This window comes from Geotrypetes seraphini, chromosome 4, assembly GCF_902459505.1.
Source record: "Geotrypetes seraphini chromosome 4, aGeoSer1.1, whole genome shotgun sequence".
Lineage (NCBI taxonomy): Eukaryota > Metazoa > Chordata > Amphibia > Gymnophiona > Dermophiidae > Geotrypetes > Geotrypetes seraphini.
Window position 1 is genome coordinate 131719268 of NC_047087.1, and position 17720 is coordinate 131736987.

General features: G+C 44.8%; 1 protein-coding gene across 2 annotated transcripts in view; it reads right to left on the reverse strand.

Moving 5' to 3' along the window:
- Window positions 1–17720, reverse strand: part of PRDM15 (PR/SET domain 15) — a 354917-nt gene that overhangs the window by 99228 nt on the left and 237969 nt on the right. For both annotated transcript variants that reach the window (XM_033942187.1, XM_033942188.1), the window contains 2 exons: window positions 2566–2729; window positions 1290–1369 (listed from right to left, as the gene is read on the reverse strand). In XM_033942187.1, the coding sequence (XP_033798078.1) occupies window positions 1290–1369; window positions 2566–2729 (244 nt within the window). The remainder of the gene's footprint in view (window positions 1–1289; window positions 1370–2565; window positions 2730–17720) is intronic.

The window sequence follows — 17720 nt, forward strand, 5'->3', positions numbered from 1 at the left end:
ATTTGTGTGTTCCTCTCTCGTCACATATGAATGTGAAAATCATAAAAATCCATGTATAGACCACTATCTACATTGGAATTTTTTTTTTTTAACTTAAAGATGACTTCTCATAATAAAATTTTGTATGTTCATCCAGATACAGGTGTTTCATTCCACTGTGTTTTGTATGCTTTTATTTTGATGTGAGATTTTGGCCCCTCTTTGTTCTGCACTTTGGGGAACCTGAGAGAGTAAAATTCTGCCTATGTTTAAAAAATAAAATAATTTTAAATTGAATCAAGTTGGGCAGAATGGATGGACCATTTGGGTCTTTATCTGCCCTCATCTACTATGTTTCTTACCATCTGTGACAATAACAGACCTTTGTTATGTTTTGGCTCATAATAAATACTTTTGCTTTTGATTGACCCTGTTTGCTGACCTTATCTGTGAAGGCCCCATGCCTGGTGCCATCCATGCTACCACAGTACAGTTTTCATGTACATCTGAAGGAAACCACAAAGTGGAGACAAGAAAAGCAGGCATGTGGAGTAGATGGAAAGATTAAGAAATAATGGGAGGAGTGAGGGGGATGCGAGGTCAGAAGGGGGAATGAAATGATGGATGACAGAGGAAAGGATGGAGAAGAGTGAGGGAGATGGAGTTAACACAGTAGAAGGATAGGTGGAGTGAAGAGGGGAAGATAAAGGATGAATGGGAGTAGAGAGGAAGATTAAGCTTGATTAGCCCTAATTTTGTAGAGTACATTTAGTGGCATTGTAATACCATTTCACTATACTATTCTTTCTCATAAATGCTTTCAAGGAGAGATGTCCAGTTTTGGCCCAAACCCACAGGGTTCCAGAAATGATAAGACCTATTCTACAGGGCTATGTGTACCACATATTAAAAAGCATTCTTTTGGATGGACTCAATTACAAGAGAGTCACAGGTGACATCCACCACATCTGATTGACTCATATTGGTTTGCTGGATCATCCTGAATGATGGAAACATGCTACATAAATCAATCAAATGCCAGGCTAGCAGAAACAGTCTGTGGTCCCTACTTCCTGAAGTGCAAGAGAATAGTTAGTGTATCTACAGAAACAGAGAGTGCTTCATATTCTGAAGAAAAGATAGTACAATTAGCTAACCTGAACCCCCTTTCCAGTCATTCAGCTTAATTTTTCTTAACTACAAACTACTCAGTCATATACCTCTCTATTGCAAATCCAAGAGAAAGACGGCTTTGTACATTTTCCCTGGTCTGCATCCAAGCAAACATAGAATGTGTCTTAAACTATTACCTGAGTGTATAAGTTTATGCCGCTCCAGATTCCCAATACTGTTGAAAATTCTTCCACAGTGTTCACAAGGATGAATGTACCTGAAATGCAAGAGAAAACACTCATTGAAATAGAAGATTCAAGTCTATTTTTCCCTTCCCTCCACACTCAGGGGCTCATTTTGGAATGCCCAAATACATGTAAAGAGTGATTTTAGAAAGCCACTACTTAAATGTGTATACCCACACAGCATGAAGAGTTTTGAAAGAAGCATGCTCTAGGGAATTGCTTGATCAGGCTGAAAAGAATTCCTATTTTGCAATCATATGAATGCATATCTCAAAATATTTCCCCACGGGCATTTACATTTACTTCCAGGTATACACAAGTGTTAGGCTGATTGGCTTCCCTTAGACATACAGGTTTGTAAAATTTGCAACTTACATGTGCAAATGTTAGCACTTACACATAAAGTTTGCAAAACCTATCACCTACAATTTAAGTGTAAGCATTTATATATACACAGAGCCCTGAGTAAACGCCCTGTTTATTTTCTGAATGTTGTTTTGTTGTTTTTTTTTGGTAAAATGGTTTTTCCTGCTGAAGGCTTGTAACTGATGAGCCACAAAAAGTAGGGTATATAAAGGTCAAAGAAGGCCACCAGTCAATGTGAAGATATTACACAGTCTTTTATTTACACAGATGTTCATTTCTTCTTGCTGAAGATTCCATGTGTTTTCCCTGTCAACCTTCTGACTTGGACTTCCCTTTTCCTACCTAGACAATCAATTCAAAGTTGGACTTCACTCAAAGGAAGAGGAACAATCTTCATATTTAAAAACACAATCCTCCTATGGTTGTCATATTACCTTCCTAAACAAAAGTCCCAGTTTCTGGGAGGAATGCTAGAAGCAGGATACTGCAGTGCAGGCAGGGCACAATTTCTGGGTGAAAAGCCTGGAACGCAGTTCCATCACTTCTTTTCAGACTTCAGAGCTTCATCCCCTCCTTTCCAGGCAGCCTGCAGTGAAGAGGAGAGGAGGGGATGAGCCTGGAGCAGAGAGCAGTCACTCTACTCCCTAATCCAGCCCCTGCCTCCACAGTTCCACTTTCTTTTTGTCTACAACTGAAGCCCTAAATGCAGGATAACACAGTGTGAAACTCTGCACAATGTAAGGTAGGAAATGGACTTCTGCAGTGTCAAGTTCTGCAGTAAAGGTCAGTGGAAGTAAAATATCATAGTAAGGGACAGTGCGGCGCAGAAGGCCAAAGATAGAAAACTTGTAGCAGCTCTTACTTCTGCACTTCAGGGTCTGGCAGGTTCTCCCGATGGATGACCATATGGGCATGGTACGTGGCTTTCAACGCAAAGCGGCGGTTGCAGATGCTGCAGCCATAGCCATTCTCCTTGTGAATCTCCATGATATGCTTCAGATAATCCTTTCCTCTAGCAAAAGACAACTGAAAAAAGGCAGCAGCAGTGAAGGTTTGAAGACAGTCTTATTTACCCTAGCAAAAATCCTAGAACAACCAGCTGCAAAGAGATTACAACATAGCAAGACAGGTGCCAGCCCAGGCTAGTCTTAAACCAGGGAGCTCTATCACTGAGCCCAATCATGTAGGCACAGGTTCAAGTGTTTTACATATTATATAAGGATGGTCACAGAACATAAAGGAGATAATTCTATATACTTTTCTTTACAGAGTATCAGTGTAATCATGTATATATGGGCATATACTGTTAGACATGAACACTTACACCAGCCATAGTGCTGGAGAAATGCTTACATAATTGTGAATACCGCCTAGACTCCGCCTATGTGTATACCTACTTGCAATATACATACTATGTAATAAATGCATTTATTTGCAGAATAGAACCAAGGTAGAATTTTGGTATTTACACGCATATGTGCATACACATATATACCATACATGTTAGTGCCCACTTTATAGAATACACCCCAAAATATGCTATACTAGGTTAAACTAAAGGTCCACCTAGCCCAGCATTCTGTCTCTGACAGACTCCAATCCAGATCACAAGCATTGAGCAGGATCTCATTCATTCCTAGTTCCTCAAAACTAGAGATAAGCACTGCTTTCCCAAGTTCCTCCAGGAACTTGTTTAAACCCATTTTAAATCCAGCTATTCTAACTGCCTAGACTGCATCTTCTAGCAATACATTTCATAGCTTTATTCTAGTTTCCCTGGTTTGTTTTAAATATGCTTCCTATTAGTCCCATCTCCTAGTCTTAATAAGGTCTGTTCCCTATTTACCCATTCCACTCCACTCATAAATGTATAAATCTATATCATATCTCCTCTCAGTCATCTCTTCTCCAAGTTAAAAAGCTGTACCTACTTAGATTTTTTCTCATAGAGGAACCTTTCCATCTACTTTATAATTTTGGGTGTTCTTCTCTATCTTTTTTGAATCGGAACAACAAAAACTGCACAAAGCACTCTGGGTATGGTCATACCATAGAGCAGGAGTAGGGAACTCCGGTCCTCGAGAGCCGTATTCCAGTCGGGTTTTCAGGATTTCCCCAATGAATATGCATGAGATCTATTTGCATGTACTGCTTTCAATGCATATTCATTGGGGAAATCATGAAAACCCAACTGGAATACGGCTCTCGAGGACCGGAGTTCCCTACCCCTGCCATAGAGCAATACAAAAGCATTCAAATATTCCTTTTTAAATAATTCCTAACATTCTATACTTTTTTGACTGCTGCTGCCCACTGAGCTGAGGATTTCAGCACATTGTCTTCAACAAGTCCAAGATCCTTTTCTTGAGCCAATAATCCCAATATGAAACCTAGTACTGTATACCTATAATTAGGATTATTTTTTTTATTATTTTACCGGGAACAACAGGTAAAAAGTAGACAAAGGACCAACTGTTTCAACCTGTGATACAATGAAAAATGGGGAGACTGAAACAACCCTCAAATGGAAACAACCCAAAGGTACAAGAAAAATGAAACAGCAGCCCATGCATAATAAGTAAGAACAATTGATTAAGAGAGGTTTCTAGATGCATTCGAAATGCATAACTTTGCAACTGTCTACAATAAATTTCATCTTCCATTTAGACACCCAGTCCCTCAGTCTTGCAAGATCCTTCTGTAATGCCTCAGAATTTGCACGCTATAATAACTTTAAATTTAAAGATGACACATAGTTATACAATCACTCTACTCATCACTCCCTTTTACTGATCATTTATAAATATGTTGATAAAGTACTCCACTATTTACCAGTCTCCATTAAGAAAGATGTTGTGCCCAGCCAGCAGGGGAATTTTGTGCAGTTTGCGCCTCTCCTCCTCCTGGCACCGGCCTGTCTTCCATCCTACTCTTCACCCCACCAATCGTCAAGAGGCTCCTGGGCTGGAATAATGGAGCCAGCTGGATGAGATGGAGAAAACCATCACCATGCAGAGCATCAACACTAAGTGCCTCACCAGCCCCATGTAGGGTGGGTGGGTATTCTCGCTGGTGGTGTGTGAGTGTAATGCAGTGCTTGACCAGGAACAGACCCGCGAACACACCGCGTTTCCATACAAAGCTTCTTTTAAAAAAAAGGGCACTAAACCAGCCAGGTAATTTTCTAAGTTTCCTAACAATTGTCTTCCTACCAACAGTCATATCTAACCAATTCTCTTCCTATCAATTGTCTTTCTACCAATTGTTGTAGATCCACCAATTAGTTACCTCAGTATTACCAGTGAAACCAACTATAACTGAAAGCATTTGCCATTTGGACCACAAATCATGTGTATCTTGTAGTGTTTACCAGCATGCTATGATTAGTATTACCATTTTTACTCATCCTCTAAGATCACCTTTAGGCTTAAGCATACTTCAGACTGTAATACTGCAGCTGTCAATTATATTATCTAGCGTCCTTGCCCATTATTCTATGTTGGGAAAACAAAAAAAAAAATGGTCAAAAACAAGAATTATTGAACATCACAGCTGTTTAAACAGGAATATATTATTAGCCCCTCTTGTGGAGCACTGGAATAGTGCAGAACACTCTTGAGGGCCATAATCAAAAGAAACATCTAAATCCGATTTGGACGCAGGGCGCTAGTCACCCAAAGTTGGCACCGGTAAAATTTCCATTCTCAAAAAGTAAATCTAAACTATTCAATTTTTTGAAAATTGTCTATCTGTATGGCCAGACGTTTGATTGTCCAGACCGCCACTACGTCTTTCTTTATACCACATTCTAGACCAAAAATTCATCCAAGTCCCAAATGCCCAGAACAAGACCTTTTGGATGTGGGAGGGGCCAGTATTGTTATAGACTGGCCACCCAGACATGTCTACATAGCAGTAGGGCATCTTACATGCCACTGCTGTGAACTTCACAAAAAGGGTGCCACATAAACATCTCACCAGAACTCCCTTATAGGTTATGGTGAGCCCCCCAAAACACCTCCAAAACCCACCTGTCTACATCCCCAATAGCCCTTATGGTTGAAAGCACCTATATGGCACTACAATAGGATTTTAGGGTTTTTTGGTGGGCGCACATGTACCACTATAAATGTAGTGGTTAGAGTGGCTTATGGGCCAGGGTCCTCCTCTCTATGGTTCACTAGCCCACCCCCAGCCTATTTAAGAGACCTGTGTGCAGCTCTACTAGGCTTTCCTATAGTAGGTGCTGATGTTCTGGAGGCAGGTATGCATGTTTTTATTCCGATCTTTGCGGGGGCGTGAGGGGATGAGTGAATACTGGGGAAGTGTGTGTGGGTCTTTTACTTTGTCTCTGCAGTGGTTATCTGGTCACTCTGGATACCTTTAGGAAACTTATACCTGTTTTTACATCATTTAAGTCACAACGTATAAGTTCCGTTCAGGAAGTCTCGTAAAACCTTAGATTATCTCTGCAGGAAATTCATCATATAACAACAAGCTTTTATTAGTCATGGCAGGGGTTGGCATCCAACATATAACCAACAATTGGAAAAATCACAGTAACCTTAGTTACATATTTTGGTGGAATTCTTTATGCCATATATTTAAAATGGAACGAGCAATAGCAATACAAAGAGGGACATATACTAACTTTATAAAAATATGGGGGCCATTGGCAAAATATTGTGGTGAATAGTCATCAATTCTTCTCTTCTCCTTTTCTTTTTTAGCACACTAAAGGGGGGAGGGAGTTGGGAATAATTTTACATAATATGTTATATAATATGGGGGTAATAATAATTAAAAAAAAAAGTCTAAAAAGTGTCCTAAATGGCTACTTGGACGATCAAAAAGCCTGATCGTCCAAGTACCCATAACCAAAGCTGGTTTTTAGACGTATCTAAAAACAGCTTAGGCCTTTCCCCTGCCACTAAACGCACAGAGAGAAAAGAGGTGTGTTTAGAGGAGGGGAAAGGGTGGGCGGGAGGTGGGCCGACCTACACCTAGGCGTACAACAGGTATAACCAAAACATTTACAAGTTGCCTAGTCGGCACTTAGACCTTTTTGACTTAGACGTAGTCAAACCAGGTCTAAGTGCCAAAAAAGGGGCCGCTGAGCTGATGGCCGCTGGTGCCATCAGTTCAGCGGCCCGGCAACCTACCCAGTGCAACCATCGTGGCAGGAGAGATGCCTCATCTCCCCTACCACGATGCCATCACTCCTCTACCCGAACTGCCACGACCCGCAGCAGGAGAGATGCCCTATCTCTCCTGCCGCGGGTCGCAGCAGTTCCGGTAGAGGAGTGATGGCATCGCGGTAGGGGAGATGAGGCATCTCTCCTGCCGCGATCCATCACCCCCCCCCTCGCAATTAACATTGGGCCAGGAGAGAGCCCAAGCTCTCCTGGCCCGCGACGACCCCCGAATCGAGTGGGCCAGGAGAGAGGCCAGGCTCTCCTGGCCTGCGGCGACCCCCCCGCCGCTACTTGAATGGGCCAGGAGGGAGCCCAAGCCCTTCTGGCCCTGGCGACCCCCTACCCCCACCCCGCACTACATTACGGGCAGGAGGGATCCCAGGCCCTCCTGCCCTCGACACAACCCCCCCTCCCCCTGACCACCCCCCCAGAACCCCCGATCGCCCCCCCCAGCTGACCCGCGACCCCCTGGCCGACCCCACGACCCCCCCACCCCCCTTCCCCGTACCTTGTTTCAGGGGCCGGACAGACGGGTGCCAAACCCGCCTGTCCGGCAGGCAGCCAATGGCAGAATGGGGCCGGATAGGCCCAGCCGTCCCAAAGCCCCGCCCACAGGTGGGGCTTAAGATGCCTGGGCCAATCAGAATAGGCTCGAACGAGTAGCGGCAGGGGGGGTCGCCAGGGCCAGGAGGGATTGGGCTCCCTCTTGGCCCGAACGAGTAGTGGCGGGGGAGGGGGGGGATCGCCGGGGCCAGGAGAGCTTGGGCTCTCTCCTGGCCCGATGTTAATCGGCGGGGCAAGAGGGCTTGGGCTCCCTCTTGCCCCAATATGTCGGGGGTGCTGAGGTTGGCCAGGGCAAGAGGGCTTGAGCTCCCTCTTGCCCCGATGTTGTCGGGGGGGGGGGGGGGGGTCGCAGTTCGACATGGCAGAAGGGCTTGGGCACCCTCCTGCCTGGATCATTGTGTGTGTGTGGGGGGGAGGTGTTCTGTAACCGGTGTTGTTTTTGACAGAATCCAGCTTTTAGGCGAAGGACTGGCTCCCTCCTTCGCCTAAAAGCCCTTCTGTTGGATGTTTGTGGCTTAGGCGTTTTTTTTGTTTCATTATGGCTGAAAAGTGTAGACGTGGTGTGGGTGTACTTTTAGATGTAGTGGTGATTGGACGTTTAGGCAGAGGAAGGCCAAATCTTCTAATTCATTGTAAACCGCATTGAATCTTTTAAATTCATTGTAATTCATTGTAAACCGCATAGAACTTCACGATCCTGCGGTATATAAACTGTTATTATTATTATTAGTATTAGTATTATAATCAACACAAGGACGTTTGGTTAGGTTATGGACACTTTCCCTGCTTCTGCGTTGAACGTTTAAGGACTTAGGCCAAAAGGGGACTTAGACACTTTTTTTGATTATGCCGCTCACGTGTATATTCCTATTAAAATGTTAGAAAGGATGGGTGGTAGGGGGGGTTATTGCATCACTAGATTTTATGTGGTAGATATTAATGTGCTATTGTGCAATAATTTGTATAATATATTCTTCTGTGCACTTGCTGTTCAATTTGAAAACAAATAAAGAATTATTTAAAAAAACAAACAAACAAAAAAAAAGATTATCTCTGCAAGACTAAGGGCTCCTTTACGAAGGTGCGCTAGCGGTTTTATCGCACGCACCGGGGCGCATGCTATAGCGTGAGGTAGCCGAAAATCTACCGCCTGCTCAAAAGGCTAGTGTGCATGCTATTCCGCACATTAAGCCCCTAGCGCACCTTCGTAAAAGGAGCCCTAAGTCTAGGTCGGCCCAGATCCTGCCCTAATCACTTCTCCAGATATGCCCCTTTTAGATCTGGGTGCACAGCGGCATTCAGAGGCCTAAAATCGATACATCCAAAAAGCCGTTTCGATTATTGGAACTTGGATGACTTGTCTTTTAGATTGTCCAAGTGTCAACTTGGGTGGGTTTTTAGAAGTATTTAAGTTTCGATTATGAGCCCCCCTCTGTCTCTGAACTATGATTTTTTTTGTGTTGAAAACATACAAGCCAAGATGGAAAGAAGGTGAAATGGATTTAAATCTCATGTGAAGAATAGAGGTAGATCTTTTTACTTAATTTTGTGAGGCTCCTAATGGTCTCAATTTAGAAATGGATCTTTAAGTTTACTCTTGTTGCACCTCCCCTTTCATTTCACTTTTCTTTAATTTTTTTCTTTCTTCTTTCTCCCTCATCCTCTTTTTCCCCTTCTTCCTTACCTCTTTTTCACCCCTCCCTTGTCATTTTGTTTCTTATTCCCTTTTCTTTTTTCCCATTTTCCTTCCCTTCTTCTTGCTCTCTGGGACCTTTCCCTCTGTTTTACTTCCTTGTTCCCTCCCCTTATACTCTCTGATTCCTTTGCTTTTCCATTTTTTTTTCTCTCTTTTCAGGCCTTTTTCTTGCTCTTTCCCACCATTCTTTCAGGTCTCCTTGGATATTCATTAAAAATATTTTTATCGGACTTGTCAGCAAGTTCATTTCATTCATTTTTTAATTTAATGGTTTATGAATATGTAATTGCGGGGTGTAATTCAATGTTTGTTTTCTCATACTATTTGTTCTTTGGTATTTACTTAGATGAGCTTGAATTATATGTAATGTAATTTGTAAATCTAGTTATCAATTTTTCTATGTTGTGGGTTGCAATCTAACAATATATTTTTTTATGCTATATACCAAACAATTCGGCATTCTATAAGGCATTACTAATTCAAAAAAAATTGATCATGTGACGCCTCTTCTACAAAATGCAGTGGCGTACCTAGGGTATGTGGCACCCGGGGCCCATCATTTTTTGAACCCCCCCCCATCTATATGAAAAATATGATTTTTAGTAACAATCCACATATCGCACAACAAGAGTGTACCTAGGAAAAGACAGCATCTTAAATACTGTAGTGAGCCCTAGAACACCAATACATACATTGTAAAACTAAACAAGCCAGATCCCGCACAGTCAATTGATCCTGTAGTCAATGCCAACTGAAAACTATGTTCTTTTCATACACACAGAACAGAGATACACCCTCGCCCAATATGGAATAATCACAAACTAAAAATAGAAATATGTACACAAAAGTTAAACTGAACCGCCAAGAAACCAGACCCTGGATACAATGCAACACCACAAAAACAGTAACACATGTCCTCTAATACAGTGCAAAATATAAAGACAGTAGATGTAAATTTGAAAAAACCGATACATAACAATCACCACTTTACAAATTAACAAATAAAAATAAAACAAATAATGAGAAATAAAAAAATATCATTTTATTGGTAAGCTCGGTCCCCATCCCCGCAAACCACCTGATTCCATCCACACAAGCCTTGAATTGTTTATATTAAAGTATAAAAAGAAACAATATTCTATACAATTGTCAATTTATAAATCAGCGTCTTCTCCCCACTCTCTCTTCCCCATTTCCCTTCAGCGTCCTCAGCCCACTCTCTCTCCACTTTCCTTCAGCGCACGCACATAAAAACAAGCAAGTAATTTTATATCATTTTCATTCTATTCATTTATAGAAATTAAAGTCTAAATAATGCCAGTCACATAACAAAACATGATTTTACAAAAATAATTCCCTGCAGTCAAGCCTGCAAGGATTACTAGATGTCTTTCAGCAGCTCCCCTCCCTCCCTCCCCCTTACCTTTGTGGCCAAGTCAAAATGATCTACCAACAATAAAATTTAAAAAACACAAAGCATGCTGTACGCAGAGAAAATGTTAATTATCATTTATATTCCGCAGGTTTTCAAAGAGGTCAAGGCAGATGACTTTATGCAATGTCACCTCAGTAACAACTATACAAAAATAGACAAATATTCCCCCTCCCTTTTTACTAAACCGCAATAGCGGTTTTTATCGCAGGGAGCTGCGCTGAATGCCCCACGCTGCTCTCGACGCTCATAGGCTCCCTGCGCTAAAAAACGCTATTGCGGTTTAGTAAAAGGGGGCCATAGTGCAAAATATAGACAGCATATATAAATTCTCAAAACGGACACATTTTGATCACTAAATTGAAAATAAAATCATTTTTCCTACCTTTGATAATTTCATCAGTCTCTGGTTGCATTTTATTCTTCTGACTGTGCATCCAATATTTCTTCCCTTCTTTCAGCCTCCTGTATGCTTCCTCTCCTCCAGACCTCATTCCCTCCCCAAACTTTTTCTTTGTTTCACCCTGCCCCCTTCTTTCTTTTTCTCTCTCCATGCCCTCTTTCGTTCTGTATGTCTGTTTTTCTCTCTCTCTCCATGCCCCATTTCTTTCTTTGTTTCATCCTGTCCTCCCCTTTATTTCTTTCTCCCTGCCCTCCCCTATGCCACCACCATTGGGAAAATGCTGTCACCGCCACTGGGGAATAGGCTGCCACTGCCGCCATCGGGAAAAGGCCGGCGCCGAGTTCGCCCTGCTTCTCTTCCCCGCGGGGCCGACCAACTCTCGCCACCCGACGTCAATTCTAACGTCGGAGAGGATGATTGGCTGGCCCAGAACGTCCTCTCCGACATCAGAATTGACGCGGGTGGCAAGAGTTGGTCGGCCCCACAGGGAAAAGCAGGGAGAACTCGGCACCGGCCTGTTTCCGATGGCGGCGGTGGAACTCAAGGGGCTAAAGAGATGCAGTTTGCCGGCCTAGGGAGAACACTGGAGGGTGGCCAGCTGTGCACCCCCTTGGGGCGTAAACCTATTGTTGCATTATTTATAGTACACCTAGTAGATAATTATGCATTTTTCTTTTATTCATTAGTTATTTATTACTACTGTTGAGGTATTTGGCTACATATTAGTTTTTATATTGTACAGATTAATACTGATATTGTTCTTGTTAGGTGTCATCGATTCGTGTTTGAGTCCTAGCGACTTGATGTGAAATGTCTTCCAGGATCTTCAGCTACCAGGAGTTCCAGGCAAATACTGACTATAATTAAGGAAGAAACTAAGGATTTTAACACTGATGTTGTTATCCATCTGGGAACAAATGACCTGGCCAACAACTCCACACTTGCAGCACAGAAAGCTTTTCGGGAGCTTGGTGAGGGCGTGAAACCTTTTGTAAAGACTTTAGCTTTTTCTGAAATACTGCCTGCATATGGAAAGGGAGAGCAAAGAGTGAAAAACACAGAAGACTTTAATAGATGGCTCAGAGCCTGGTGTCATCAAGAAGGCTTCAGGTACATAGGAGGATGGGGAAATACATGGAAGGACAAGAAGCTATATTGCACTGATGGGCTACATATTACTACAGCAGGAAAAAGAAACCTTGCAGAGAAATTTTGACAATATTTTTCTAGGCATTTAAACTAGAAGGTGGGGGTGGTGTATGTACGAAGGACAATTATAGAGACCACCCCCAGCAAAAGAAAAGATGTGATAGTAGTAAAGGCTGCAACATAAGCAATATCAGCAACTCATTTCTTAGTATTGCAACGGAAAGTGAAACGACACAAAAATCCATACGAAAAAGGAGATTATCACTGAAAAATAGCTGGAAAGCGATGACCACAAATGCTCGCAGTTTAAGCAACAAAGTTCATGATCTGCAAGCCCTGATGTTAGAGGCAGATCTAGATATTGTTGCTATCACAGAGACATGGTTCAGTGAATCACATGTATGGGATGCAAACATACCGGGATATAATCTTTTTAGGAAGGACAGAGATGGTCATAAAGGTGGAGGAGTAGCTCTCTATGTAAAGATCAATATCCAAGCGACCGAAATGCAAGGGACCTGGGGAGAGGAAGAAGCGAGATGGATTGCTCTGAAAAGAGAAGATGGAACTTCTATCTACGTGGGTGAAGTCTACAGACCTCCGACTCAATCGTAGCAAATTGATAAGGATCTGATTGCGGATATCCAAAAGTTTGGAAGGAAAGAGGAGGTTCTGCTGTTGGGAGATTTCAACCTGCCGGATGTGGACTGGAATGTTCCGTCTGCTGAATCGGAAAGAAGTTGGGAGATTGTGGATGCCTTTCAAGAGGCTCTGCTCAGACAAATGGTGACGGAACCCACAAGGGAAAAAGCGATATTGGATCTGGTCCTCACAAATGGAGAGAGTATCTCTAATGTTCGAGTGGGTGCTCACCTGGGTAGTAGCGATCATCAAACGGTTTGGTTTGATATAACGGCTAAAGTGGAGAGCGGCCGCATGATACTTAAAGTCCTAGATTTCAAACGTACGGACTTTAATGCAATGGGAAAGTACCTGAAGAAAGAGCTGTTAGGATGGGAGGACATAAGAGAAGTGGAAAGACAGTGGTCTAAGCTGAAAGGAGCGATAAAAATGGCTAAGGACCTTTATGTGAAGAAAATCAATAAAAACAAGAGAAAAAGGAAGCCGATATGGTTCTCCAACCTAGTGGCTGAGAAAATAAAGGCGAAAGAGTTGGCGTTCATGAAATATAAAAAAAACCAAGAAGAGGAGAGCAGAAAGGACTACAGGGTGAAACTGAAAGAAGCCAAGAGAGAGATACGTTTGGCGAAGGCACAGGCGGAAGAACAAATGGCTAAAAATGTAAAAAAGGGAGATAAAAATTTTTTCAGATATATTAGTGAAAGGAGGAAGATAAAAAATGGAATTGCTAGGCTAAAAGATGCTGGGAACAAATATGTGGAGAGTGATGAGGAGAAAGCAAATGTGCTAAACAAATACTTCTGTTCTGTGTTCACAGAAGAAAATCCTGGAGAAGGACCGAGATTGTCTGGCAAAGTTACACGAGAAAATGGAGTAGATTCTGCGCCGTTCACGGAGGAGGGTATTTATGAGCAACTTGAAAAACTGAAGGTGGGCAAAGCAATGGGACCAGACGGGATCCATCCCAGGATACTAAGGGAGCTCAGAGAGGTTCTGGCGAGTCCTATTAAAGACTTGTTCAACAAATCTCTGGAGACGGGAGTGATTCCTGGGGATTGGAGGAGAGCGGATGTGGTCCCTATTCATAAAAGTGGTCACAGGGATGAAGCAGGAAACTACAGGCCGGTGAGCCTCACTTCAGTTGTTGGAAAAATAATGGAAGTGTTGCTGAAAGAAAGGATAGTGTACTTCCTTGAATCTAATGGGTTACAGGATCCGAGGCAACATGGCTTTACAAAAGGTAAATCGTGCCAAATGAACCTGATTGAATTTTTTGATTGGGTGACCAGAGAGCTGGATCGAGGACATATGTTAGATGTAATTTACTTGGATTTCAGCAAAGCCTTTGATACAGTTCCTCATAGGAGGCTGTTGAACAAACTTGAAGGGCTGAAGTTAGGACCCAAAGTGGTGAACTGGGTCAGAAACTGGCTGTCGGACAGACGCCAGAGGGTGGTGGTTAATGGAAGTCGCTCAAAGGAAGGAAAAGTGACTAGTGGAGTCCCTCAGGGTTCGGTGCTGGGGCCAATCCTGTTCAATATGTATGTGAGTGACATTGCTGAAGGGTTAGAAGGAAAAGTGTGCCTTTTTGCAGATGATACCAAGATTTGTAACAGAGTAGACACCGAAGAGGGAGTGGAAAATATGAAAAAGGATCTGCAAAAGTTAGAGTAATGGTCTAATGCCTGGCAACTAAAATTCAATGCAAAGAAATGCAGAGTAATGCATTTGGGGATTAATAATAGGAAGGAATCGAATATGCTGGGAGGAGAGAAGCTTATATGCACGGACGGGGAGAGGGACCTTGAGGTGATAGTGTCCGAAGATCTAAAGGCGAAAAAACAGTGTGACAAGGCAGTGGCTGCTGCCAGAAGGATGCTGGGCTGTATAAACAGAGGCGTAGTCAGTAGAAGGAAGAAGGTGTTGATGCCCCTGTACAGGTCATTGGTGAGGCCCCACTTGGAATATTGTGTTCAGTTTTGGAGACCGTATCTGGCGAAAGACGTAAGAAGACTTGAGGCGGTCCAGAGGAGGGCGATGAAAATGATAGGAGGCTTGCGCCAGAAGACATATGAGGAGAGACTGGAAGCCCTGAATATGTATACCCTAGAGGAAAGGAGAGACAGGGGAGATATGATTCAGACGTTCAAATACTTGAAGGGTATTAACGTAGAACAAAATCTTTTCCAGAGAAAGGAAAATGGTAAAACCAGAGGACATAATTTGAGGTTGAGGGGTGGTAGATTCAGGGGCAATGTTAGGAAATTCTACTTTACGGAGAGAGTAGTGGATGCCTGGAATGCGCTCCCGAGAGAGGTGGTGGAGAATAAAACTGTGACTGAGTTCAAAGAAGCGTGGGATGAACACAGAAGATTTAGAATCAGAAAATAATATTAAATATTGTACTAGGCCAGTTACTGGGCAGACTTGCACGGTCTGTGTCTGTGTATGGCCGTTTGGTGGAGGATGGGCAGGGGAGGGCTTCAATGGCTGGGAGGGTGTGGATGGGCTGGAGTGGGTCTTGGCGGAGATTTTGGCAGTTGGAACCCAGGTACGGTGCCGGGTGGAGCTTTGGATTCTTGCCCAGAAATAGCTAGGAAGAAAAATAAAATAAAATAAAAAAATTTGGGTTGAATCAGGTTGGGCAGACTGGATGGACCATTCGGGTCTTTATCTGCCGTCATCTACTATGTTACTATGTTACTATGATGAATTGCAGATCTAAAAAGAAATCAGTTTTGTGCTAGTCCGGAAAGGTCCCCCAGCGTCACCCCCATGGTTGTTTTCAACGTGTCCAGCAATCTGATTGCAGATCACCCTCTTCGCCTGGTTCCTTCGATTTTCAATCCTTTTTATTCACTGGGTAGCTTCCTAAAGTGTTTAATCATATAACTGTTTTGCCGTTCTAGATTTTAATCATTTTAATGTATATTATTTATATTGACATTTAATATTTATATATTTATTTTTCAATGTTAAACTCTATTGTATTGAATTTTTTAAATATTTTTATACTCTTTTCACTTATCTAAGTAGCATTATTAATTATATTTGGCTGTATTTTTTATAAGTAGTTTTTTTTGGTTGTTTTTTACTTTTATTCGATTAAGTCTATTAAACTCCTGAAGCAGGCATTTATGCAGAAACATAGTCGCCTCATCTGAAAAAAGATATAGCAGAACCTACCCAGAAAAAGAGACTGCAGTTTTTATTACTGCGACCATAGGTTCTGCAAATGGGTGCAACGTTTGTGCTTAGATACCTTTGTAAATGTATGATTAGTCTGTTTTTTGAGTCTTCACAGTTAACTAAATTTATTTCTGGTAAAGTACCGTATTTTCGCGGATATAACGCGCGCGTTATACGTGATTTTACGTACCGCGCATACCCCTCGCGCGTTATATGCCTGAGCGCGGTATACAAAAGTTTTTAAACATAGTTCCCACCCCGCCCGACGCCCGATTCACCCCCCCAGCAGGACCGCTCGCACCCCCACCCCGAACGACCGCTCGCACGCGCTCCCACCCGCACCCGCATCCACGATCGGAGCAAGAGGGAGCCCAAGCCCTCTTGCCCGGCCGACTCCCCGACGTCCGATACATCCCCCCCCCCCCCCCGGCAGGACCACTCGCACCCTCACCCCGAAGGACCGCCGACTCCCCAACAATATCGGGCCAGGAGGGAGCCCAAACCCTCCTGGCCACGGCGACCCCCTAACCCCACCCCGCACTACATTACGGGCAGGAGGGATCCCAGGCCCTCCTGCCCTCGACGCAAACCCCCTCCCCCCAACGACCGCCCCCCCCCCAAGAACCTCCGCCCGTCCCCCAGCCGACCCGCGACCCCCCTGGCCGACCCCCACGACACCCCCACCCACCTTCCCCGTACTTTGTGTAGTTGGGCCAGAAGGGAGCCCAAACCCTCCTGGCCACGGCGACCCCCTAACCCCACCCCGCACTACATTACGGGCAGGAGGGATCCCAGGCCCTCCTGCCCACGACGCAAACCCCCTCCCTCCAACGACCGCCCCCCCCCAAGAACCTCCGACCGCCCCCCCAGCCGACCCGCGACCCCCCTGGCCGACCCCACGACCCCCCCACCCCCCTTCCCCGTACCTTTGGAAGTTGGCCGGACAGACGGGAGCCAAACCCGCCTGTCCGGCAGGCAGCCAACGAAGGAATGAGGCCGGATTGGCCCATCCGTCCTAAAGCTCCGCCTACTGGTGGGGCCTAAGGCGCGTGGGCCAATCAGAATAGGCCCTGGAGCCTTAGGTCCCACCTGGGGGCGCGGCCTGAGGCACATGGGCCAAACCCGACCATGTGTCTCAGGCCGCGCCCCCAGGTGGGACCTTAGGCTCCAGGGCCTATTCTGATTGGCCCACGCGCCTTAGGCCCCACCAGTAGGCGGAGCTTTAGGACGGATGGGCCAATCCGGCCTCATTCCGTCGTTGGCTGCCTGCCGGACAGGCGGGTTTGGCTCCCGTCTGTCCGGCCAACTTCCAAAGGTACGGGGAAGGGGGGTGGGGGGGTCGTGGGGGTCGGCCAGGGGGGTCGCGGGTCGGCTGGGGGGGCGGTCGGAGGTTCTTGGGGGGGGGCGGTCGTTGGAGGGAGGGGGGTTTGCGTCGTGGGCAGGAGGGCCTGGGATCCCTCCTGCCCGTAATGTAGTGCGGGGTGGGGTTAGGGGGTCGCCGTGGCCAGGAGGGTTTGGGCTCCCTTCTGGCCCAACTACACAAAGTACGGGGAAGGTGGGTGGGGGTGTCGTGGGGGTCGGCCAGGGGGGTCGCGGGTCGGCTGGGGGACGGGCGGAGGTTCTTGGGGGGGGGCGGTCGTTGGGGGGAGGGGGTTTGCGTCGAGGGCAGGAGGGCCTGGGATCCCTCCTGCCCGTAATGTAGTGCGGGGTGGGGTTAGGGGGTCGCCGTGGCCAGGAGGATTTGGGC